The 25,418-nt window shown below is 36.3% G+C and overlaps 1 protein-coding gene across 2 annotated transcripts in view; it reads left to right on the top strand.

The window, feature by feature from the left end:
• The window catches only part of LOC125670463 (uncharacterized), a 30,343-nt gene extending 7,716 nt beyond the window's left edge, over positions 1-22,627 (top strand). The window contains exons 8-21 of one of the 2 annotated variants that reach the window (XR_008802094.1): positions 3,247-3,346; positions 3,436-3,547; positions 4,510-4,671; positions 5,776-5,858; positions 6,508-6,586; positions 7,689-7,793; positions 10,099-10,269; positions 12,059-12,185; positions 16,827-16,995; positions 17,721-17,856; positions 18,801-18,911; positions 18,998-19,110; positions 19,549-19,693; positions 20,339-20,423. Coding sequence is in view for 1 of the 2 variants with exons in the window: in XM_056161240.1 (XP_056017215.1) it covers positions 3,247-3,346; positions 3,436-3,547; positions 4,510-4,671; positions 5,776-5,858; positions 6,508-6,586; positions 7,689-7,793; positions 10,099-10,269; positions 12,059-12,185; positions 16,827-16,995; positions 17,721-17,856; positions 18,801-18,911; positions 18,998-19,110; positions 20,339-20,423; positions 20,753-20,956 (1,757 nt within the window). In the remaining variant the exon portion in view is untranslated. Of the gene's footprint in view, positions 1-3,246; positions 3,347-3,435; positions 3,548-4,509; positions 4,672-5,775; positions 5,859-6,507; positions 6,587-7,688; positions 7,794-10,098; positions 10,270-12,058; positions 12,186-16,826; positions 16,996-17,720; positions 17,857-18,800; positions 18,912-18,997; positions 19,111-19,548; positions 19,694-20,338; positions 20,424-20,752 lie in introns of those variants that run through there. The other variant, XM_056161240.1, reaches the window with a different exon arrangement.
• The last annotated feature ends 2,791 nt before the right edge of the window (positions 22,628-25,418 follow it).

Here is a 25,418-nt window from a genome sequence, read left to right as displayed (position 1 = left end):
AATTTTGATTTTGTTTATAATTTTTTTTATTGTATCGGTAACTTTTACCAGAAGGTTAGGCTTCAGCGGGACTTGATTTTACCGATCAAACAAAATGGTGCTGGCATGTTAGTGAAGGTTATGTATTTAAATCAACCAATCAGAGCTGAGTTACACATGTGCATATAATAAGGTGTCTTCCAGTTTGTGAATATATCATGTTTGCAAATAGATTTAATTGCGAACAAATAACAATAGAAATTTAGATATGATACTTTCTTATGGACTTTATAAAATATCACACCCATCCGGAATATCAACACTTTCCCCTACTGAAGAACACAACGTGCAAACCCAGATGCCCCAAAGTCTCTTGTCTCCTTGCTCCTCGTGTAGACGACATTTCTTCATGTCGATCTAGCAGACCATCTCTATTTGCATTATTTTTTTTTCAGATCAAAACCAACAAAATTATAGAAACTCCTGATCATTATAAAATACTGATCTGTACCTGAAATGACCCAGAAATTTTACGGAAATAAAAAAAGTTTCACTAGAATGACAGAATTAAAAACTTTTGGGTTGGTCGGACTTTCTCAGACTTGGTTGGATGAGGGGAAACAAACAATATTTTTATTTTGGCCTGGTGTATGAATGCACAATGAAGTATGTAATTGTGAGGTATGAATGCACAATGAAGTATGCAGTCTTGGTGGAAATGTTTAAAACTTGCAGGCGAGTAGAACCAGCGGACTGTGTTTACTGGCCCACAGTGAAATTTACCCCCCCCCCCCTCCCCCCAATTTTCATAGAACTTATTTATCATGTATATCACGGGAGGTATTGCACATAAACCAAATGGGACATTGGTAAAGAATTTAAACATTATTCAATCAATTAATTATACATTTAATTTTTCTGAGACTTTATCAGATATGAATATTAGCATATGTTCTTGTCTATAAGTAAGATTTTTTGGAGTTAAATTACAACACTCACATACATGTATTAACAGGTCTTTGAAATAAAAACCCAATGCCCTAGACAAACACTTATTTTAGGTGCTGTTTATCGATTTATTTGATTCTGATGGTAAATTTATGTAAAGAAAACAGTTAAAATACCTACATACATGTACATAGTTTATTTATATGATTTATAAAAATCTGTAAGCTCACTTGATTTTTGATTTTCACTAACCCATCCTTAAATTTCACTGGCCTTGGTCTTCGGACCCCTAAGTTTCATGAAGTCTGAGTATGATTGTGGTACATGTATATCTTCACCTTAGGAAGTAGTCTCGGCTGTTTTGTGCTATTTTTAAGGACTCTGAGATATTACATACTGATCATAAATAAAAAATATAGGATATATATGTAATAAAGTTGTATTGCAAATAAATTGTCATAGAAAAGAAAATTTAAACCCTTATGATCTGTAGATTGCCAGAAAAATGTCTTAATCCATTGCAGTTAGGATAAACTCATTTGGTTTAGTATTTAATGACACACAAGTTTCTGTCTGTCAAGTGTTGATGGTGTGTTATCTTTGTTAAGAGAATACAACAATTTGGCTTGACAGGTGCTTGTGATACATTTGTAATAGATGCTTGTGATACACATTTTAACAGACCCTGTGCTTGTGATACCTGTTGTGACAGGTGCTTGTGATACCTGTTGTGACAGGTGCTTGTGATACCTGTTGTGATAGGTGATTTTGATACCTGTTGTGATAGGTGCTTGTGATACCTGTTGTGATAGGTGATTTTGATACCTGTTGTGACAGGTGATTTTGATACCTGTTGTGACAGGTGCTTGTGATACCTGTTGTGACAGGTGCTTGTGATACCTGTTGTGATAGGTGATTTTGATACCTGTTGTGACAGGTGCTTGTGATACCTGTTGTGACAGGTGCTTGTGATACCTGTTGTGACAGGTGCTTGTGATACCTGTTGTGACAGGTGATTTTGATACCTGTTGTGACAGGTGCTTGTGATACCTGTTGTGACAGGTGCTTGTGATACCTGTTGTGACAGGTGCTTGTGATACCTGTTGTGACAGGTGCTTGTGATACCTGTTGTGACAGGTGCTTGTGATACCTGTTGTGACAGGTGCTTGTGATACCTGTTGTGACAGGTGCTTGTGATACCTGTTGTGACAGGTGATTTTGATACCTGTTGTGACAGGTGTTTGTGATACCTGTTGTGACAGGTGATTTTGATACCTGTTGTGACAGGTGATTTTGATACCTGTTGTGACAGGTGCTTGTGATACCTGTTGTGACAGGTGCTTGTGATACCTGTTGTGACAGGTGCTTGTGATACCTGTTGTGACAGGTGATTTTGATACCTGTTGTGACAGGTGCTTGTGATACCTGTTGTGATAGGTGATTTTGATACCTGTTGTGACAGGTGCTTGTGATACCTGTTGTGATAGGTGCTTGTGATACCTGTTGTGATAGGTGATTTTGATACCTGTTGTGACAGGTGATTTTGATACCTGTTGTGACAGGTGCTTGTGATACCTGTTGTGACAGGTGCTTGTGATACCTGTTGTGATAGGTGATTTTGATACCTGTTGTGACAGGTGCTTGTGATACCTGTTGTGACAGGTGCTTGTGATACCTGTTGTGACAGGTGATTTTGATACCTGTTGTGACAGGTGCTTGTGATACCTGTTGTGACAGGTGCTTGTGATACCTGTTGTGACAGGTGCTTGTGATACCTGTTGTGACAGGTGCTTGTGATACCTGTTGTGACAGGTGCTTGTGATACCTGTTGTGATAGGTGATTTTGATACCTGTTGTGACAGGTGATTTTGATACCTGTTGTGATAGGTGATTTTGATACCTGTTGTGACAGGTGATTTTGATACCGGTTGTGACAGGTGATTTTGATACCTGTTGTGACAGGTGCTTGTGATACCTGTTGTGACAGGTGATTTTGATACCTGTTGTGACAGGTGCTTGTGATACCTGTTGTGACAGGTGCTTGTGATACCAGTTGTGACATGTGCTTGTGATATACTTTGTGACATGTGCTTATAATACACATTGTGACAGGTGATTATGATATGTGTTGAACCAGATGAGGTATTTGTGACTCTTGTTAGTCATTGGCTTGACAGATGCTTGTGATAGTGATACGCATTGTGAAAGGTGTTTGTGATTTGTTTTGTTCATTGACTTGATGGGTACTTGTGATACGCATTGTGAAAGGTGTTTGTGATACACATTGTTTATGCTTACTTTGTTTTGTAACTTTTACAGCTTGCTCTAAGCTTGTGATTCTATGTGACCTATTTGCCAGGCGAAGTGGGGAGTTACCTCAAGAGGAACGACATGATATTATCAAATACGCACATTCCAGGTAGTGAAATCGAGACTTTTTTCTCAGTAGATGAGATTAATTTTCAGGGTATAAAACAGGAATTATTCACACATGTATTTATGTTGTAGATTACCAATATTTATCAAACAAGTCCAAGAATTCTTCGAAGTATTTGAATACCAGTTAATGTTGATGGGACCTGAGCAAAAACAAGAGATAGCAACCTATATATTACCAGAGGTAAGTTAGCAACCTATATATTACCAGAGGTAAGATAGCAACCTAATAGTATATATTACCAGAGGTAAGATAGCAACCTATATATTACCAGAGGTAAGATAGCAACCTATATATTGCAACCTATATATTACCAGAGGTAAGATAGCAACCTATATATTGCAACCTATATATTACCAGAGGTAAGATAGCAACCTATATATTACCAGAGGTAAGATAGCAACCTATATATTGCCTGAGTTAAGATAGCAACCTATATATTACCAGAGGTAAGATAGCAACCTATATATTACCAGAGGTAAGATAGCAACCTATATATTGCAACCTATATATTACCAGAGGTAAGATAGCAACCTATATATTACCAGAGGTAAGATAGCAACCTATATATTACCAGAGGTAAGGACCCAAAGAACAAAGAAAGATATATAACAACCTATATATTACCAAAGGTAAGGACCCAAACAACAAGGAGAGATCTATAGCAACCTATATATTACCAGAGGTAAGGACCCAAACAACAAGCAGAGATCTATAGCAACCTATATATTACCGGAGGTAATGCTACTCCATACTCTACAGAATATGAATTGCTGCACTTTGCTGTTGACACAGTATTTCTGAATTAATGAATTCTCTACATATATCTACCATTATCAGCTTCAATGTTGTTCATGTTATTTTGAAATTCATGTTTTTCTTGTTCTGATTTTTCATGTAGTTTTGAATTCAGTTTTCATGTCCATTTTATGTTATGATGGAGTTATTTCTACTGCAGTTCTTGTTTCAAAATTTGAGAATTTCTGAAAATAGCAGCATTAAAACTAGAGCAAAAACAACTCTGTTTACATTATTTACAAATTAATATCTTGAACTGATGGAGAACTGAATGGATTAAGAACAGTTTATGTTCTTCAGCAGTGGATGCCGGAGAAATTTGACCTGTACAATATTCTTCTTGATAGATAGAAGAGTCATTGACAACCTTGACTACATTTGTGGAAGAATTCCAGACAGCCCTTGACATCGCCATTACAACAAACATTTCAGAGAAGGAGAAGGCTGACAAAAAAGGCAAATACAAGAAGGAACATGTGAAGGATGTCCTCAGTAAAACACTAAAACATGTAAGAATGTCAGTAAAACACTAAAACATGTAAGAATGTCGGTAAAACACTAAAACATGTAAGAATGTCGGTAAAACACTAAAACATGTAAGAATGTCGGTAAAACACTAAAACATGTAAGAATGTCAGTAAAATGCTGAAACATGTAAAGATGGTGGTAAAACACTAAAACATGTAAGGGTGTCATAAGTAAAACACTAAAACATATAAGGATGAGTGTAAAACACTAAAATATGTAAATATGTCATCAGTAAAACACTAAAACGTGTAAGGATGTTCTCAGTAAAACACTAAAACATGTAAAGATTTCATCATTGAATACTAAAACATGTAAGGATGTCAGTGAAGCACTAAAACATGTAAGAATATCAGTAAAATACAAAAGCATGTAAGGATTCCTCATTAAAACACTAAAACATGTAAGAATGTCAGTAAAACATTAAAACATGTAAGGGTGTCCTCAGTAAAACACTAGAACATGTAAGAATGTCAGTAAAATACTAAAACATGTAAAGATGCCATCTTTAAAACACTAAAACATGTAAGTGTATCCTCAGTAAAACATGAAAGATGTAGGAATATCAATAGAATGCTAATTATGTAAGGATGTCCTCAGTAAAACACTAAAACATGTATGGATACCAGTAGAACACTAAAACATCAAAGAATATCAATAGAACATAAAAGAATGTCAGTAAAACACTAAAACATGTAAATATATCAGTAAAACTATTAAAAACATGAAAGAATATCAGTCAGTAAAACATTAAAACATGTAAGGGTCTCCTCAGTAAAACACTAAAATATGTCAAGATGTCCTTAGTTAAACACTAAACATGTAAGGATGTACTTCATAAGACAATTAAACATGTAAGGATGTACTTCATAAGACAATTAAACATGTGAGGATGTACTTCATGAGACAATTAAACATGTAAGGATGTACTTCATAAGACAATTAAACATGTGAGGATGTACTTCATAAGACAATTAAACATGTGAGGATGTCTGATTGGATGGAGATTTACAAGAGTTTTACATGGATTTGTATTATACATGTATAAAACACATAAAGAATACACAGATTCAGTTTAATATTTATAGGCTCTACATGTCCGGGAATTGAAGAAGCTCAAGAACATGCATGAAGCAGCATCTGTTAAGTTGGAGATGTTCCTGAAAAAGATGTAAGTAAGCACTTGAAATGTAAGAGAGATTTTTACCTTCATTTGAGTTCAGTGGAAAGAAATGACTATGGATACTGTAAGCTGAGACTTACTTAGTCCAGATGCACTTGATGCCAATAATGTATTTAGTGTTGACAACATTCAGATTTATGCAAATTGATGTATATTTTTGGGTGATATGGTGGGGGTAGTTACAACTGAGAGAATCTGAACTGCAAATAAAGAAAGACAACTCTTCCTGCATGAGGTTCATTTCACATGATTCTGTAAACTTGACCTCACTAAAATTAATGGCTTCTACAGGACTGGACCCAGTTTTATTTGTGATGCCAACTTATTGTGAGAATCTATTTTGAGTAATTTCGGGAGATTTACATGTTTAAGAAAATTGAGTTTGCAAAAAATTTGTTATTGCTTTATACATTACGAGTATGATATCTATCGATCATGGTGAACGACAATGTTGATGTTATGATGGTAAAGTCTGACGGAATTGTCTTAATTTGGAAGTAAGGTGCATCTACAGACTGCACGAAATTCTGAATTATAGAACACCTCGCCAAGTTTTCCTGTATCTTAGCTTCCCATCAGTCAGTGGTAAATTAGCAACGCGTTAGCTTAATGATGATTATGTAATCTTAAATTTCAGGCATGTGTTTAGTAAGAAAACGGAGGCTGAGAAAATCCCATTAATTGTGTACTTACTAGATTCACTCAAGAATAATGAGGTAAGGGACTATATATGATAGGAGTCACAAAACTTGAAAAAGAAAAAAATCAACTCAATCTTCTTTTGTATCGTATAAAGGGATTGTGAAATCATGTTACGTAGTCTCATGTGATAGTTTTTCAGTGATTCCGAAGGTCCGTCGGACATTGGCAAATGTCCGGTAATTTTTGGTTTGGTCCGATCAATATCAGTTGTTGGCCGGACCAAGTGTCCGATGATTTTTTTTCCCAATGAAATATATGATCAGATAAATTTTCAATTTTTAGCAGCATGTCCCAAAATTTACTCTGTTTTTTAGTCAATGCAAACAGAAAACCTGTTTACGTTTAACTCAAATATTTAATCAAACTTGCAATCATCTTCAATGCCCCCCGAGAGAGTGATAATACAATAATTATTGAGCAATATCCCGTGAAATTACAGACGTCTTTGAAGCATTTGAATTAGGTAATAAATAACAAGTAAATAAAGCATTTAAACTGATCAAGAAGTACTTGAACAACATGGACACATTTGATTTGAGTTACGCGAATTGCTCGAGTTTTTAAAAAACGTGTATTTCATAACACTGGTGTTGAACACGGGTTGGAAAAGTTTACTCCACTGACGAATCTGAAGTGAAATGCTTGGGCTAATAAAGTACGTCGCCGATGCCATTCTGGGACAGAAATTCAAATTTACATGAAAGCTTCCTGATATTTTGTTAAAATCATGGCCCCCAGGGGTAGGGTAGGGCGACAATAGGGGATCAAAGGTTAACATGGGAATATATAGGGGACATCTTTAAAAATCTTCTCAAGAACCACTGGGCCAGAAAATTCAAATTTACATGAAATATTTTAAAGCTTCCTGATATAGTGTAAATTCAAGTTTGTCAAAACCATGGCCCCCAAGGGTAAGGTGGGGCCACAATAGGGGATTAATTTGCAGATAAAATTTTGGTCTGGTAAAATGTGATTTGGTCCAGTAATAACTCGACCATTACTGGACCAAATGTCCAGTAAGTACCAGAAGACCTTGGGAAGCACTGGTTTTTCTCTGCAGGGTGTTTGATTTTCTTCACTCATTCCCTTAATCAGTGTGACATCCTTTGATTGTAGGCCCCCTTGTTTGTGGACAGGATGCAGCAGCTAGCTCTTGTCATAGAAGAAAAATACAAATGGAAGGAGTGGAAATACATGTTCAAATTGAGCTCCTCAAAAATTGTAAGTTATTTAAGAAATACATGTCATGGTTGTTTATATTATGGGGGTATAAAAACTGGGAATATGGTGTAATAGTGAGCTCTATAAAGATTGGGATAGAGAAAATTCAGGCTACATATATGACTAAAGAATTTACCACAGTGAACTCTAAAAATTGGAACAGTGAAAATCCTAGCTACATGAATGTCAAAAGAATTTTCCATGTCCCATAATCCAAATGACATATAAGGAAATATGATGGAGATCGTAGCCGGGGCAAGACAATAGATGTGATGTCACAGTCTTTGTCATCATACAAATGATGAAGAGGTGGATCAAACTGAGGAAATTTTTTTGTGCAACAGAAAATACAAACTTCTGTTTTTTCTGCATTTGAAAACAGCAACTGCTCAAGTCAAGTTACCAATTGCAACTTCTTGGCATGTCATTGTGACGCGTGGATGCGCCGAATACAACTAGCCATACCACTTACTGTGGCAGAAAGAAATCATTATTGTTCCTTTGTCTGTGAAGACATTGATAAATATTGGTTGCTTTTTATGAAGATTTTTACTCTGTAAAAGTATAGAATGGTGCAATATACATGTATATTCAGAAACTTTCATATTTTAATTTATATTTCATAAAAAGCCATATTTCAAAGACAACAATATTACGATTATACATTTCAGAATTAAACTTTGTTTTCTTATTTACACACAAGTCTAGGTTTATTGAAAGCTTCAATAAATGCAATTTCTATGACTTTTTGCAAGGGTTTTATTTTCTTAGAAATAATAAAAATGAAACCAAACTTATGTGGAGTTGTATAGCTATTGAATTCTATGATGAAAGTGTTGTGTGAAAATATTATTTAACAAAAAACATTATGTATAATAATAACCAAGTATCAAAACTGAAATTCTGCATTAAAGGGTAGTAAAATGAATGAATAGAGAATAATACATGACAAAATCTATACCACACTCCATATCAACCCGAGACTCCAATATCAGTCTGAGGGTCGTAGGCCCGAGGGCTGATATTGGTCAAGGGTTGATATGGAGTGTGATACAGATTTGGCCATGTATTGTTGTTTTATTATATATTTGAAAATAGTGGATTTTAAGGGCTCATTAACGGATAAAAATTAAAAACAACGATTACTGTTTTTGAATGATTTAAGATATTCAATGAATACATGTACTGATATATGACATACCGGTAAGATAGCAATTTAGATAAATTGTTTCAATTCTTTATAGTTTGATATTACTATATGCTAGAAATTATTGTTACAACTTGACCAACTCAATCAATTCCTCGCGTTCTCCAATTCTCCTCGCAAACGATTCCAACGTTCTCTCCCCCATTTCTATCTTTCTTCATTTGTTAACAAAATCATATTGTCTGCTTCCAAGTGGAAAAATTCTGAGGTACTCCGAATGAAAACTACAGAGGCGTTCTAGAAAGGTACGAGAAGGGGTGGGATAAAGGTTAAAATAAAGGAAGCTGATACAGGGTGCTGATACAGGGTGTGTGATGAAGGGTGCTGATACAGGGTGTGTGATGAAGGATGCTGATACAGGGTGTGTGATGAAGGGTGCTGATACAGGGTGTGTGATGAAGGGTGCTGATACAGGGTGCTGATACAGGGTGTGTGATGAAGGGTGCTGATACAGGGTGTGTGATGAAGGGTGCTGATACAGGGTGTGTGATGAAGGGTGCTGATACAGGGTGTGTGATGAAGGGTGCGTGTCTGTGTTCAGATCAGGGATGCAGAAATCCGGTATTATATAACAAATATATGATAAATTGAAATATGAGATAAAATTGTAAATAGGAATTTAAAAAGTATGTGTTTTTACATAAACCGTACTTGAATAATAAGGAAATAACATATTGGACTGTAAATGTGTTGATGTAGGCATGGGGTGTAAATGATAAAGAACTAACATATCGGACTGTAAATGTGTTGATGTAGACGTGGGGTGTAAATAATAAAGAACTAACATATCGGACTGTAAATGTGTTGCTGTAGGCGTGGGGTGTAAATAATAAAGAACTAACATATCGGACTGTAAATGTGTTGATGTAGACGTGGGGTGTAAATAATAAAGAACTAACATATCGGACTGTAAATGTGTTGATGTAGACGTGGGGTGTAAATAATAAAGAACTAACATATCGGACTGTAAATGTGTTGCTGTAGACGTGGGGTGTAAATGATAAAGAACTAACATATCGGACTGTAAATGTGTTGCTGTAGACGTGGGGTGTAAATGATAAAGAACTAACATATCGGACTGTAAATGTGTTGATGTAGGCGTGGGGAGTGCACAAGTTACGCTGTTACAAGTCAACCCTGTACAAGAGTATACAACAGATGATGGAGCTGGTCAACAAGTCAGATTTCACCACCACCCTCTCCGCCCTGGGGCTGTGGGACAGCAAGGGGGATACAGTGACGTCGGACACAGACACCAAGTACGCCAGGGTAAGGCTGACACACACACCAAGTACACCAGGGTAAGGCTGACAAACACACCAAGTACACCAGGGTAAGGCTGACACACACAAACACCAAGTACACCAGGGTAAGGCTGACACACACCAAGTACACCAGGGTAAGGCTGACAAACACACCAAGTACACAAGGGTAAGGCTGACACACACACCAAGTACACAAGGGTAAGGCTGACACACACACCAAGTACACCAGGGTAAGGCTGACACACACACCAAGTACACCAGGGTAAGGCTGACACACACACCAAGTACACCAGGGTAAGGCTGACACAGACACCAAGTACACCAGGGTAAGCTGAAACACATACCAAGTACACCAGCATAAGGCTGACAAACACACCAAGTACACCAGGGTAAGGCTGACACACACACCAAGTACACAAGGGTAAGGCTGGCACACACACCAAGTACACCAGGGTAAGGCTGACACAGACACCAAGTACGCCAGGGTAAGCTGAAACACATACCAAGTACACCAGCGTAAGGCTGACAAACACACCAAGTACACAAGGGTAAGGCTGACACACACACCAAGTACACAAGGGTAAGGCTGACACACACACCAAGTACACCAGGGTAAGGCTGACACAGACACCAAGTACACCAGCGTAAGGCTGACAAACACACCAAGTACACCAGGGTAAGGCTGACACACACATCAAGTACACAAGGGTAAGGCTGACACACACACCAAGTACACCAGGGTAAGGCTGACACACACACCAAGTACACAAGGGTAAGGCTGACACAGACACCAAGTACACCAGGGTAAGGCTGACACACACACCAAGTACACCAGGTTAAGGCTGACACACACACCAAGTACACCAGGGTAAGGCTGACACAGACACCAAGTACGCCAGGGTAAGCTGAAACACATACCAAGTACACCAGCGTAAGGCTGACAAACACACCAAGTACACAAGGGTAAGGCTGACACACACTCCAAGTACACCAGGGTAAGGCTGACACACACACCAAGTACACCAGGTTAAGGCTGACACACACACCAAGTACACCAGGGTAAGGCTGACACAGACACCAAGTACGCCAGGGTAAGCTGAAACACATACCAAGTACACCAGCGTAAGGCTGACAAACACACCAAGTACACAAGGGTAAGGCTGACACACACACCAAGTACACAAGGGTAAGGCTGACACACACACCAAGTACATCAGGGTAAGGCTGACACACACACCAAGTACACCAGGGTAAGGCTGACACAGACACCAAGTACACCAGGGTAAGGCTGACACAGACACCAAGTACACCAGGGTAAGGCTGACACACACACACCAAGTACACCAGGGTAAGGCTGACACACACACCAAGTACACAAGAGTAAGGCTGACACACACACCAAGTACACAAGGGTAAGGCTAACACACCAAGTACACCAGGGTGAGGCTGATACACACACCAAGTACACCAGGGTAAGGCTGACACAGACACCCAAGTACATTTGACCACTACTCATTTATAAAATAATAGGGGTAGGAACCAATCTAATTAAAATTAAATCCTATGATCCGCTCATCTACTATCGCTACATAGGAGATTGGGGTAGGAACATGAAATCCATTAGATATTATAGATGAAAAACCACTATGGTGTGAACATTTTCTCTCCAGGATGTCTTGTCAATGCCCCTCATGAAAAAGAAGAAAAATCGATACACATTTAAGAAAAAAGTTAGTGCTTGTTGTGTGCTTTGAAAGATTGTAATGTACATGTTGGATTTTTTTGTGCTGTAGTTAAGTTCTGTGGAATCTTTGTGCATTCCTCCTCCCTCAAGACAAAGCGTGTTGGCACAAAAAGCTCTGGACATGTTCAGGAAGAAGAGAAATACCGATATGGTCTTCGAAATCATCCTTGTTCGAGGTTAGTGGTGCATTATTTTAAAATCATCCTTGTTCATCGTGGCCAAATGTCATTTTGATACAACCATTCCTACGCAGGATACATTCGTGCTTTTAACACAGTACAACCAACACGAACGGCAATTTACGATGGAGAGTAGATGTCTGTGAGGAAGGGTTAGAAAGTGCCCCATATATTTCTTTATACAGAAAAAAGCATTCTTGGGTGAAGGGCTTTCAAGGATGTTCAAATGAGTGGGCATGCCCCCTTCAAAGGGGAGATAATAACAAAAATGCAAAAAATAGGGTAGGGTCATTTAAAACTCTTCTTCCCAAGAACCACTGTACCAGAAGAGCTGAAATTTACATGAAAGCTTTCTGACATAGTGCAGATTTAAGTTTGTCAAAACCATGACCCCCCAGGGGTAGGTTGGAGCCACAATAGGGGATCAAAGTTTTACATGCAAATATATAGGGAAAATCTTTAAAATCTTCTCGAGAACCACTGGGCTAGGAAAGTACAAATTTACATGAAAGCTTCTTGACATAGTGCAGATTCAAGTTGGTAAAAATCATGGTCCTGGGGGTAGGTTGGGGCCACAATAGGGATCACAGTTATACATGCGACTATATAGGAAAAATCTAAGTTACGGGCCAAGGTGACTCAGGTGAGCAATGTGGCCCATGAGCCTCTTGTTGTCTTTTGACATAGGCTTATGTAATTTGGTATGTGGATATACCATGATAAGACAGTGTGTTGCTTGCCAAGGTTGATGACCTTTGACCTTGAGCTTGTAAAGGTCAACTAATAGAATTTTTGGAGCATTTTTTTTCATCCAGACCATAAGTTTTTTTGTCTTTTGACATAGACCATTGGTATTTAGTATGTTGGCAAGTTTAATTTACTATCATATGTTCACAACACTGTTCCTTGTTTGAAGCACATATACATATAGGAGAATGTTATGTACTGTTAAGTCTTTATTTTTCACTTTAAAGATGATCCCTAAAAATGTTTTCAAAAGACTTTGGAAAATGGAAGGGGAGACATCAGTTTTACTGTGCTAAAACAATTCTTCCTAGTTCTCAATTGTTTTCTTGATGGAGTAATACACCCAAAGTCAATAAAAGCGTGCAATTGAGGGTTTCAAAATCATAGTTTATCGACCATTCAAAATATATATGGTAACATGCGTTTATTAATGGTAAATATCTGTTGAACACTCACCTCAAATTGTTTCAAGTTAAGTATGACAGATTTTTTTTTACAGTCGGTCAAAGTATGGTATATTTTTCGAGATTTTTCTCGCATGTAACCTTCGTTACTGAGTCCTTGACATGATAATATGTAAGATAAACATTAATTTTCCATGTATTATTCCATAACTTGTATTGGAATTGACTGAGCATATATTTTTCTAATTTGCGAAAGACAATAAATACAGGTTTTCAAAGAAAATATTTAATCAACAGAAGAAGAAATTATCTGCTGTAAAAGTCAGCAATAAGATTTTAAGAGCGCAAAATAAACGACTAGATATCACTTTCAATATCTTTGAAATGGCAAAAAATAAAATTGATTAACAAATATTCTCGAACAGTTCAATATGTATGAAACATGAAAACAAAAGACTAGCAATAGATATAGAACGATAGCTTTTTTGTATGTAAATGAAGTAGCGCTATAATTATGTAACGTATGTTTCAACACTTGCACAACAGTACATCCATGAAAATATTATGCCAAAACGATGTCACCATCAGTTATTCTTTACGATTGATGTTGCAAAATCATAACGACATCACTTAATTCAATGGAAATACCAATTTTAATAGAAATATAACGTAGACAAGCAAAAATTTTTACCAAATGTGTCTTTTCTTCTGAATTTATTAATTTGCAATAAATGTGCGATTAAAACAAAAGTGATAGATTAATGTTTCGCTATATAAATGCCCATGATTCTTATAGAAATAACAGACACATATTTTGAAACCTGGATTGCTCTTTGTTATAATAAACAATGAAAGTAACGTATGTTTCTTATTTTCCCTTTCATTACTATAAACACATCATTTCTATTCAAAAAATGGAAAGAATCATATGTACCCATTTCTAACAATCTGTTTACAATAATAATATAAAGAAAATGTTTAATTTCCCAACATTTTGATTAAATGTATACCGAATCTTATGTTTTTGTTGCTTATTTTGGAATACCTTTCCATAGAAACTGTCAGTATAATCCACCACGCGGTGTTATGAATGAATATTTAACGTGAACCTTAAGACATAGATGTCCCCTATTAATTTTGAGGTCAAAAGGACAACGGTTAAACTACTCTGGACATACGCTATTGTCCGTTGAGAAATCTTTCCTTGATAGACATCAAACTTGAAACACTGGTGCCCCTTATGAATAGATGACCCCCATTGGATTCCAAGTCACAAGGTCAAAGGTCATACAAAATTACTCAAATGACCAGTTGCTTATAAGTATTTTGAGAGACAAAACTTACATGTATCATTATGGTAGCCTTTGACCGGTAGTTAAACCTTTATTTTCACTGTCTATACAGACATTCTACCTTTTCAGTATTGCCACAAGGGGAGCATATAATATTATTTCTAAAACATTTTTTCATGGTTGTTCTTATGTTTTAATACATTTTTTTTCATGGTAGTTATTCTGTACTTCTACTCTCACAAGCGCCATTTCTGAAAAAAATAAATAAAAAATTAAAAACAAGTAGAATAATATTACGTAACGGAATTTGTGGTAACATATGTTACACTCAGATAAAATATTTTTGAATGATTTCTCTATAAGATTGCATAGAACAATCATCAGAGATTAGTCCCTTCATTTCTAAGATATATTATGAAAAGATGCTGAATTCTAGCAAATTGATAAATGTAGAGTTGCATAGTTACATGTATCATAAATAAGACAGTAGCAGAGAAAAACATGACCTGTACTTCTTGCAGAGGATATCTGTATATATGCTAGTGAATATTGGAACAATAACACATTTGTTTCTTCATAACATAGTTGATATTCAACAAACATATCATTAATGATGATATTTTGTCAATATGTAGTTCAATATTTGATGTCGAATCAAGCATTTCATTAAGTAGCATACGTTACTTTGAGTAACGTATGTTACCAGCATTCTACTCAATGTAATTCTTACACCAGAAGAATTTCGAGATATTTGGAATACGATATACATTCTTTGATATCAGAAGAACAAATTCAGACCAAAACATTTCATCTGCTTAATCAACATTGTATATCAAACATTGCAGTTGTTGTAACAGTACTTACCATAAGAGAAAATTAATCCTAATTCTCAAAGTTTAACACGTATTGACTTTCAAACTCAAATGTTCATAGTAGACGTTCATGTCGTATACCACATCATGCAGAGAGAGAGCAAAAATACGCTGGAAATTGTTCTATCATTCCCTTTAATTAATTTCTTGGTAACGAATGTTACATCACGAATGTTACATCTTGACACGTTTGTCAAATTTCAGAGCAACCAATGACTTCTGCAAAAGAAATGTTTATATTTTCATTCTCTGTACACTACGAGATTTTCATAAAAGGGGTAACATTTGCTCTGCAAATACGTTTTCATAAAAAAAATTAGTGTATCGTATGTTACATTTCTAAAATCAGAATTCAAAATTTTGAGAATATGATGACTTCTTCTCAATGCCACATCCAAATATCGCTTGATGAATATTTTCACACAGTTTTTGAATATTTTAGCGCCAAAATAGATCAAAAACATAATGATAATACGAAATCTTTGTCCATACATTGGGTGTTTAATTGACCCTATGATCACATAATATAATCTGGCGACATGGAGTAATATATACACCACTGCTTAAAATCATACGCAAAAGTTGTTAAACTTTTATTGAATGAAAATTTAGGAAATACAAATGATATTAACGCAAAGAAAATTTAAAAACACGCTCTCAGATTTTTATATTTGCTTGTTCAATTTTAAAAATTGAGTCGGCGACAGTCACGTACGTTACAAAATTAGGGTATCTACGCTTCCTACCAAGTTTATAAGTAAAGGGGAAATAAAAAGTATACCATGCCTAGGGAGGCTATGGGTCCATGAATGTATAGCACACAAAATATATGATTTGGTATAGCTTATTTTCTAATAAAGTGCCGGCGACATCGATTGCACGCTTTTATTGACTTTGAGTGAATATTAATTAAAGTGATCAACTATTAAATTAAAGTACTGTTTTTATAAGATGAAAATTCTCAATTGTTTTCTTGATGGAGTAATATTAATTAAAGTGATCGACTATTAAAGTACTGTTTTTATAAAATGAAGAAAGAACAAAGGTTAAGTATCCACAAACTTACAAGCTGACCAACTCTTTATTTGAAATTTGATGTCAAACTGATCCTGTCTTTATCTTAAGCAAAGCCATAAAATTTGATGTCAAGGAAATTGAATGAACCACAGTATTTTATTCCATACCCCTCCCATCCCGTTACTCATTAAAAGATCAACAAAACACTGCCTTGCAGAGTAAAATGGAAAGTGAAATAGTTTTAACTTTGAAATCTGAAACACTACCAATCTTAGTTGTACAACCTCACACTGTGAACTACTGTAGGTATGGGAGACATTGTGATTGACCACACTCATGGGGACCCCATAGAGAGGCTCGAGGATGACCACGATGTGGAGATCCATCAGATTCCTGCTCACTGTGTCGTTCTGGCTGCTCGCTGTAACTGGTTCTCGCGAGCGTTACTCAGTGGGATGAGAGAATCCATTGACAAGTAAGTTACTCAGTGGGATGAGAGAGTCCATTGAGTAGTAAGTTACTCAGGGTGATGGGAGAGTCCGTTGACAAATACGTTACTCAGGATGATGAGAGAGTCCATTGACAAGTAAGTTACTCAGGATGATGAGAGAGTCCATTGACAAGTAAGGAAGGCCTTTCAGTGAGATGAGAGAATTTTAGAAGGGTTTACTTGATAGCTGTATCAACATTTAACCAAAGTTTATGTCCTTTGGCGACCTTCTTTAAGTAAAAATAAAACACGCTGACCTTTTTCCCTTTTCTACACCATTGGAGTTTATACTGGCCAAAATTTATGAATTTGTGGAATTTGCAGTCTCCGTACTAATATGAAAGTTGCTTGTTTTGGGGCAAGCTATTTATTGAAAAAGAAAATTGATTAAGAATACTATCAGACTAAAAATCTTGCAAGTCCAACATTGGAAAAATTGATTTTTCACCGTAAGATGGTGGCCAAGGGATGTCATTTTGGTTTAATTGTGTCAACAGTGTCATATAGACAATTAGGATGAGACAATCAAGTGCAATCTTTATTCAAAATGACAACATATTTCTTCTCCATGTTGTCTTTATATTAATTTTTCCTTTTATTATGACATAAGGAACGTGTTTGGAACAATAAAATTTGATATTAGTAGTAAACAGTTGATATTGTGCAAGCAATCTTTATATTTTGATTCTTTGATAAACAATTTGTTGCAGAAAAATAACCATACATGACACAAATCCGGAGATGTTCAGCATGTTTTTGGAGTTTTTGTACAGTGGTCACATTCAGTCACATTCCCTGTCCACAGATCAACTTACAGAGTTACTTACCTTGGCAGATAGATATGAGGTGAGGTCCTGATAACTTGTACATTTTGTTATATGCATGTTTATATATTGTGTTACGTCCCATTCAAGAATTTTTTACTCATGTTGAACCAGCTTCAGGTGAAGTGCCATCATTTTTTACCTTTACATGGTGCTCAGTGCCATAGCAATCTGAGAGACCTGTAACTCACTTCTAATGCTTGGTGCTTGGAGATGGAACAGGTGCTACCTTTGTTTTAACATCTTAGGTTTGATGTGGTACCAGGATTGAATACAGGTTTTCTGTTTGTGAAGTAAACACTTTAACGACTAGGCCTCCGCCTCTGATTGTACAGAAATGTATGCTGAACAATATACTGTTTTTAAGTTCACCCCTGGCCCAGATTTCCCGAAACAATTTTAAGTTGAAACTTTGATTTAAGTCTTAAATGTTACTCCAACAAATCATACCTAGATATTATTCTGACTGTTTGAATAAAAGAAAACTTAAGTTTGAGATTTTTCGATATTGTTGATATCTAGATATAATTTACAAGTGTTGATATCTAGGTATTATTTACAAGTATAGGTATCTAATTATGATTTACAGGTGTAGATATCTAGGTATGATTTATAGGTATTGATATTTAGGTATGATTTACAGGTGTTGATATCTAGGTATGATTTACAGGTGTAGATATCTAGGTATGATTTACAGGTGTTGATATCTAGGTATGATTTACAGGTGTAGATATCTAGGTATGATTTACAGGTGTAGATATCTAGGTATGATTTACAGGTGTAGATATCTAGGTATGATTTACAGGTATAGATATCTAGGTATGATTTATAGGTATCGATATCTAGGTATGATTTACAGGTATAGATATCTAGGTATGATTTACAGGTGTTGATATCTAGGTATGATTTACAGGTATAGATACCTAGGTATGATTACAGGTGTTGATATCTAAGTATGATTTACAGGTGGAGGGGCTGGGACAGGTGTGTGAACAGATCCTCCTTCAGCATGTGGACACTGAGACTGCCCTCTACCTCCTCAGTATTGCGGACCAGTTCCAGAGCAAAACTCTCAAGGTCAGGGAATATAGATAGTCAGCAGTTAAACAATGCACTTTAAATGAGCAAGGACAAGTATTGTAAGATTGTTTTGTACACTGTAGGATAGAGTGTTGACATACCTGGGTGACCACCCTGATCTGAGGAATGGAGATGTCTTTGTCCAGCTTCCCCAGCATCTTCGTGCTGAGATCGAGGATGTGATCCGAGAAGAAGGGTAATTGTAATTAATGCAACACAGAGACAAACTCTTAGAACAAAATGGGTACCTTTAAAGTTAAAGCCCCTTTCACACATTCACGGATCAGGAGCCAGTTGATGCTGGATGCAAAATTCTAGTCATCCGGGGGGGGTCCGACATCTTTGGGTTCTGTGGACATCGTAATGCCGGTGTCAACATGGTCTTATCACGATTCAGACACGGAAAACGGCGATTTCTCTACAGATAAGCACGGTCGTTATCTGTATGTCTCGGGGAAAAATCCCAGTTGGTGCTGGCATGATCATGGAGTGTACGGAAGATCACGGTTTTTGCCTGTCCATCCACGGTTGTTTCACGGATTATCACGGTCTTTCTTCCCTGCATTTATCCAGTCTGTCCGTGTAGTTTCCAGGAACAATCCGTGTAAAGACCATAGACATTTGTATTTTTCAGCAGAAAAGTTTTGTACACGGATGACCTTGGACTTTACATGGTTACTTCGGTGTCCCGGACCTCTCGGTTGATACACTGACCTTTTGGTTGATGCACGGTACCTACACGGATCAATATGGAGGATTTTCTTCCGGGATGATCCGGGGTAAAAATTAAACATGTTTAATTTTTTTCACGGTTTAGCTTGGCCAAGCCGGACTGTCGTGGACGCCGCTGAATGCATACACGGTTTGTACTTGGTGACAGCGGATTGTTGCCGACCATCATGGATTGACAATCTGGGATAATCCGGCGTCTCATCCGTGAATGTGTAAAAGGGGCTTAATGTAGCACAGAGACAGTTATACTCTTAAAACAAAATGGGTGCCTTCAAAATTAATTGTAATTAATGCAACATACGGGCAGTCGTACTCTTGCAAGAAATGGCAGCCTTCAAATCTTAAAGTTAAACTCTCTTATAGTGAAATGTTGAGAACAAACAATTTTTATTCTTTATAAACATAATTCGTTATATCCAATAAGTTTATAATATGTTTTAAAACTACAGGGAATGAAAATCACTTCGCTGTAAGCATGAATTCATTATAAGCGTGTTCACTGTTATATTCTTTTATTCTTAGAATTGTGTTATTTTCTTTTTTGTTTTTATGTTTTGTTATGAAAAATAGAATTCATTTGTTGCAAGTACTTCAGGCTTTTTGAGCTTTGTTAGTCGCCGTTTAATTCAATTTTTGCATTTAAATAATGAAATCCACACACTTTCCTTATTGAATTTTGTGGATACTCCTAGTGACCCCGAGAGAAGTCGTGCTGAGACTCCCAGCTCGTCCAGTCAGGAGGATGTGGAGGAGAGGATTATGCACATGTCTAGAAGGGTAGGCTGTACATAGGCTTTACTGACCGGGGAGGTCATCTCTATCTAGAGTAAATCAGAGAGGCTTCCAGGTGGTGCTGGCCCAGTACACTGTACTGTTTAGATTAGTTTGTTCTGTTTAACAATTTTTGCACAGTTTGATCTAATTTAATTATGTGGAAACAAAGTAGGTGAAATTACAAATGACATAAAACTGTACATGAATGTATAAACCTCAGTGGTCCTGTATAAGTCTTAGTGATCCTGTAATAAAGTATAAACCTCAGTGATCCTGTAATAAACTATAAACCTCAGTGATCCTGTAATAACCAGACTGTCTTTACTTTACAGAGGTATTCCTCTACCTCATCATCTTCCTCCAGTTTTGAGGGGTATGGCGAAATGCCGACAGATCGAGCTCGACTGGCGGAGTGTATTAGCGCCCTCCGTGCTGTCATTGGAGATGACGTTCCTGAGGATGACCTCATTCAGTTTGCACTAGCAGCCGATTATGACGTCAGTCGTGCCATCAATTTTTATTTCCAATCTGTCTGAGTTTTGACGCTTATTTTATGGATCTGTCACAACCTGTCATCTCAGGTGCTTAAGCTCTTCTGACTGACTGCGATATTTAGTTGGGAAAATTCACTAATCAGATTTTAGTGAAAGTGGCTGAAATTTAGTGTGTTCGAGCCAAACGTAGTAAAAATAGTGTTCTGTTCCATTGATGGATTTTGTGTGATAACCATTCTAAAAGGGAGCATGATTTCATGACATACAAAATGTGAGGTGAACATAAAAAAATGTTGTAATGTGAAAGTGTAGTTCTGTTAATTGTAGTGTTATGAATGATCAATATTGTCAAGATATGAAACATAATTTTGGGCCCCAACTATGTATTTCATTCATTGTATTTCATACTGAATTTTTGACCGTCCATCAGATTTTGTGTTTAGCTTATTTCTGATGGAACAGTAAAGTATATACCTTTATCAAACTTAATACGCAGATATATGCATCCTTCTGAAAGCACAATTTTTTTTACCTTGACATTGCAGATGTCCTTGATCATATTCATTGCTGGATTTAACTCCTTTCTGACTAACCTGATGATGTTGCCTTCAAATTTCATACACTAATCGATCTTGATTTAGCATGACAAAAATAACTGATATTTTGACCTTGACCTTCTGCTTCTCATTACTGCACATCTCTAGATTTTCGGTTTCTGAACTTCTGAATTTTCAAGGTGCTTAATCTGAGGATGTTTCATACAAATGCAGATTTTAAGTTTTTAAAAGGTGCATATATGTTCTGATATTTTTACCATGAATCTCCATATGACCTTTGATCCCTTATTTCAAGATTTGGCATTTAGCTTGAGTTTGTTTCTGACCAGCCGTGATGAGGCGTCCTTACATTCTGGACATATTTCTGAATTAGTCAGAATTAAAGAGGTTCACCCTATCTCCCTTTTTCCCGACAAACAATGCAGATTTTTTCACAGATTTTAAATGTATTTGAATAGGTTTGGGTATTTTATATATTCCCAAGAAAATTAAAGAGTTTACAAAGCGTATAGATGTTTTAAACTGTCATCATGAAATCCATTTGATCCAATGTAATGTAATTTAAGTAATTTCAGTTTTATTATTATTATTATTATTATTATTATTATTTTTTAATCATATCATTAATAGATTTTTATTGATTTATAGATTTAATCATGAGTCAATTATTTTATGCTGCTGGATTTGAAATAATTGCAATGAATTATGTAGTGTAATTTCTCTATGTTTTAAAGATATGGGTGCTGAATATTGATTGTTAAACAGAAGCTGTGAGGAAATGCTTTGCTCATATTAATAATGGAAATTTTACATGTAGTTGATGGGCATTTAGGAACAATGTGAGCTAAATGTTAACTCTCTTTGAATGTGATATCCTAATTTAAAATGTAATTTTAAATTATCATGAATTCCTTTTGTGTTAAAATGGTCTTATTGTTGAAAAATAGTTTTTAATTGTGCAATGATTTTCTCATTTGTTTTATTCATTGTGTTCTAGACAGTCTCTTTACAGTCTTCATCTCTAGTCATTAACGAATGTATGATTGTCTGTAATGTGTTGGTTTTTTTTTGGTTTTTTTAGAAAAAATGTGTTTTAAACTATGTCCAGCTAAATTCATTTTATTCCACAATAAAACCATTCTGAGAAAAAAAAAAATGAGTTGATTACTATGTTCTGAATATTGCAATATTTAAAATGAGGACATGCAAGATTAGCTTTTATATTATTTTACATCCCAATCGAGAATTTTTCAATCATGTTGTAGGAACCATCTTTAGTTGATGTGCCACAAATTTTGATGTATGCATAGTGCTAAAACTCGTGGTAGTGAGGGTTCTTCAAACCCTCTGTGATACGTCATTTTTATGCACCTGTCTTACAGAGAGGACCTGTTTAAGAAATAAAGATAATGCTTTTGTGTATGTTGCAGGATATAACCTCCTAGGTTTCGAAATGTTATTTTGAAATATAAAAGCCTCGACTTTCATATTTTAAACATTTTGAAACCCAGGAAGTTATCCTGCATCATCCAAGAAAACAAGAACTTTATCTCGATTTTACTACGGCCCAGAAATATACATGTACAGCGGATCGTTTGCCTATAGAGTTGTGAATTGGGTCACCGTGACATCATGGCAGTTTCCGAAACAGACCAGGTCTACGTGTTTTTGCTGATGAAAGAGGTGAGATGGTAGGGTATACTAATCTATTTTGAAAAAAAAACCAACATTACAAGTATTGAGTTTGATGACAGATTTTATCAACTGCTTGGAATAAACGGTTTCAGAAAACTATACATACATGACAGAGGGTTAACTGCATCGCCAGGTTTGTTTACATGTGCATTGATCTCGGAATGCAGACTTAATTTATATCGAAAGGCAATTCTTCATTCATTTATAAATTTGCCAGTGCGTAAGTCCACTCGGCCACAACGACTTCCCAGGGAAGTGGACTTACGCACTGGTTTGACAATCTTGCTAGGCGGTGGGTGCTGCACGTCGCTGGTTCGACCCCGGGCTAGGGCGAAAATTTTCAGTACCTAGTTGTGATTATTTAGTGCTTTATATATATATATATATATTTAATCTTTTAAAGAACCACTTACCATGATTAGTCATTTCAATATACATGTACAAACATTATTATATATAATATAATTATGTATTGCAGACTGATATTTGTTCAAATCATGACCCGTGGGATAAGGGTGAAACTGAAAAAGGGATTCAAAGATGTATGTAGGGAATTAAAAAAAAAAAAAAAAACTCGTCAAGAGTGGCAAGGACACTCTTAACCAAACTGATATGCAAACTCCCCCAAAGTTGTGCGAGTTCAATATAATTTTGTTTGTTTGTCTTGAAATGATGGATCCCGAGGTTTTGGGGGTGAGTTCAGCTTTATATGATTCATAGATATATGGGGGAAAATAGTCTTGAGAACAACAAGGCCATGTTGGCAATATCAATATCGAGGCATCCCCATGTTGTGTGTACTCTAGTTTGGTTAATTCATGACGGGGGCTAGGGTGGAGTCACGTTATGGTAGAATAGCAGGGCCAGGGTGACTCGGGTGAGCATTATGACCTGTGGACCTCTTGTTAATGTTATGAAGGATTTAAAATAAATGCACCAAATGAAAGGTCACGCATAGACATAATTATTGCACCTCATTGGTTAGAAAGCAGTCTGGACTCATTTTTGAAAATGAAAAAAATAAAAAATAAATAAAAATTGCATTATACCGAGTTTTAAATTATCTTGTTATAGTGATTTAGTTATCTCGTTATAAAGAGTTAAATAATTATCTTGTTATAATGAGTTAGTTATCTCGTTATAAAGAGTTAAATAATTATCTTGTTATAATGAGTTATCTTGTTACAGCGAGTTAATTATCTCCTTATAATCAGTTATTTAACTTGCTAGAACGAGAACGAGTTATAATATACAATGGCAGTGTCGCAAATCACAAACATTAGATTGATGACACGTCTGAAGGACTCGCTAAGCAATGGAAACTGAGGTAAGAAGTTATTTGTGATATCGGTATAATTTTGATTCTGTTTATCATACAACTACGACCCTATGAAACGTATTATCACTTTTATATCGCCAGGCCTTATTTTTGCAAGGATTGCATTAAAATGTATTTCTTCACGATCGAGACACGACTTTTCTGACGCGAGTAAATTTCGTCTTTTTCTCCACGTGTCTTCATTATCAATAAGACCCATCCCTTTCCTCACCTTAAATTCAACCTTCCCTTGGGAAGATCCCGTAAGGATCCGGATTGGAATAGCTGTCCACAGTACTCTTTTGCTTGTAAGAGGCGTCTAAATGGGACTGTCCTTTGGATGAGACCACAAAAATCGAGGCCCCGTGTCACAGCAGGTGTGGCACGATAAAGACCCCCCCCCCCCCCCCTGCTCAAAGGTCGTTAGCACCAAGCACAGGCCTACATTTTGCAGCCCTTCACCGGCAATGGTGACGTCTCCATATGAGTGAAAAGTTCTCGAGAGGGACGTTAAAAACAACATCAAATCTGCATGTCTATTGTCCACTAAAGTGTGTCTTAGAATGTTTCTAATATCTGCATGTCTGATGTCCACTAATGTTCCTAATATCTGTATGTCTAATGCCCTCTAAAGTATGTCTATGAATATTCCTGATATCTGCATGTCCAATGCCCACAAAAGTATCTAGGAATGCTCCTAATATCTGCATGCTTAATTCCCACTAAGTGTGTCTAAAATTGCTCCTAATATATCATCTCCAATGTCCACTAATGAGTAAAGTGTTTCATAAGAATGCTCCTAGTATCTGCATGTCTAATTGTTTTGATTGGTAGGCATTAAACATAGGGTGGAAAACATCCGAGAGGCATGGGTAATAAAACCCGATCAAAAGGTGGACAAACGGGCACAGGCGCCTTATCGAGGAAGACAAAA

The sequence above is a fragment of the Ostrea edulis genome, chromosome 4 (assembly GCF_947568905.1).
Source record: "Ostrea edulis chromosome 4, xbOstEdul1.1, whole genome shotgun sequence".
NCBI classification, from domain to species: Eukaryota; Metazoa; Mollusca; class Bivalvia; order Ostreida; family Ostreidae; genus Ostrea; species Ostrea edulis.
The sequence above is the reverse complement of the archived record's forward strand: the minus strand, read 5'-3'. Positions and strand labels throughout refer to the sequence as shown.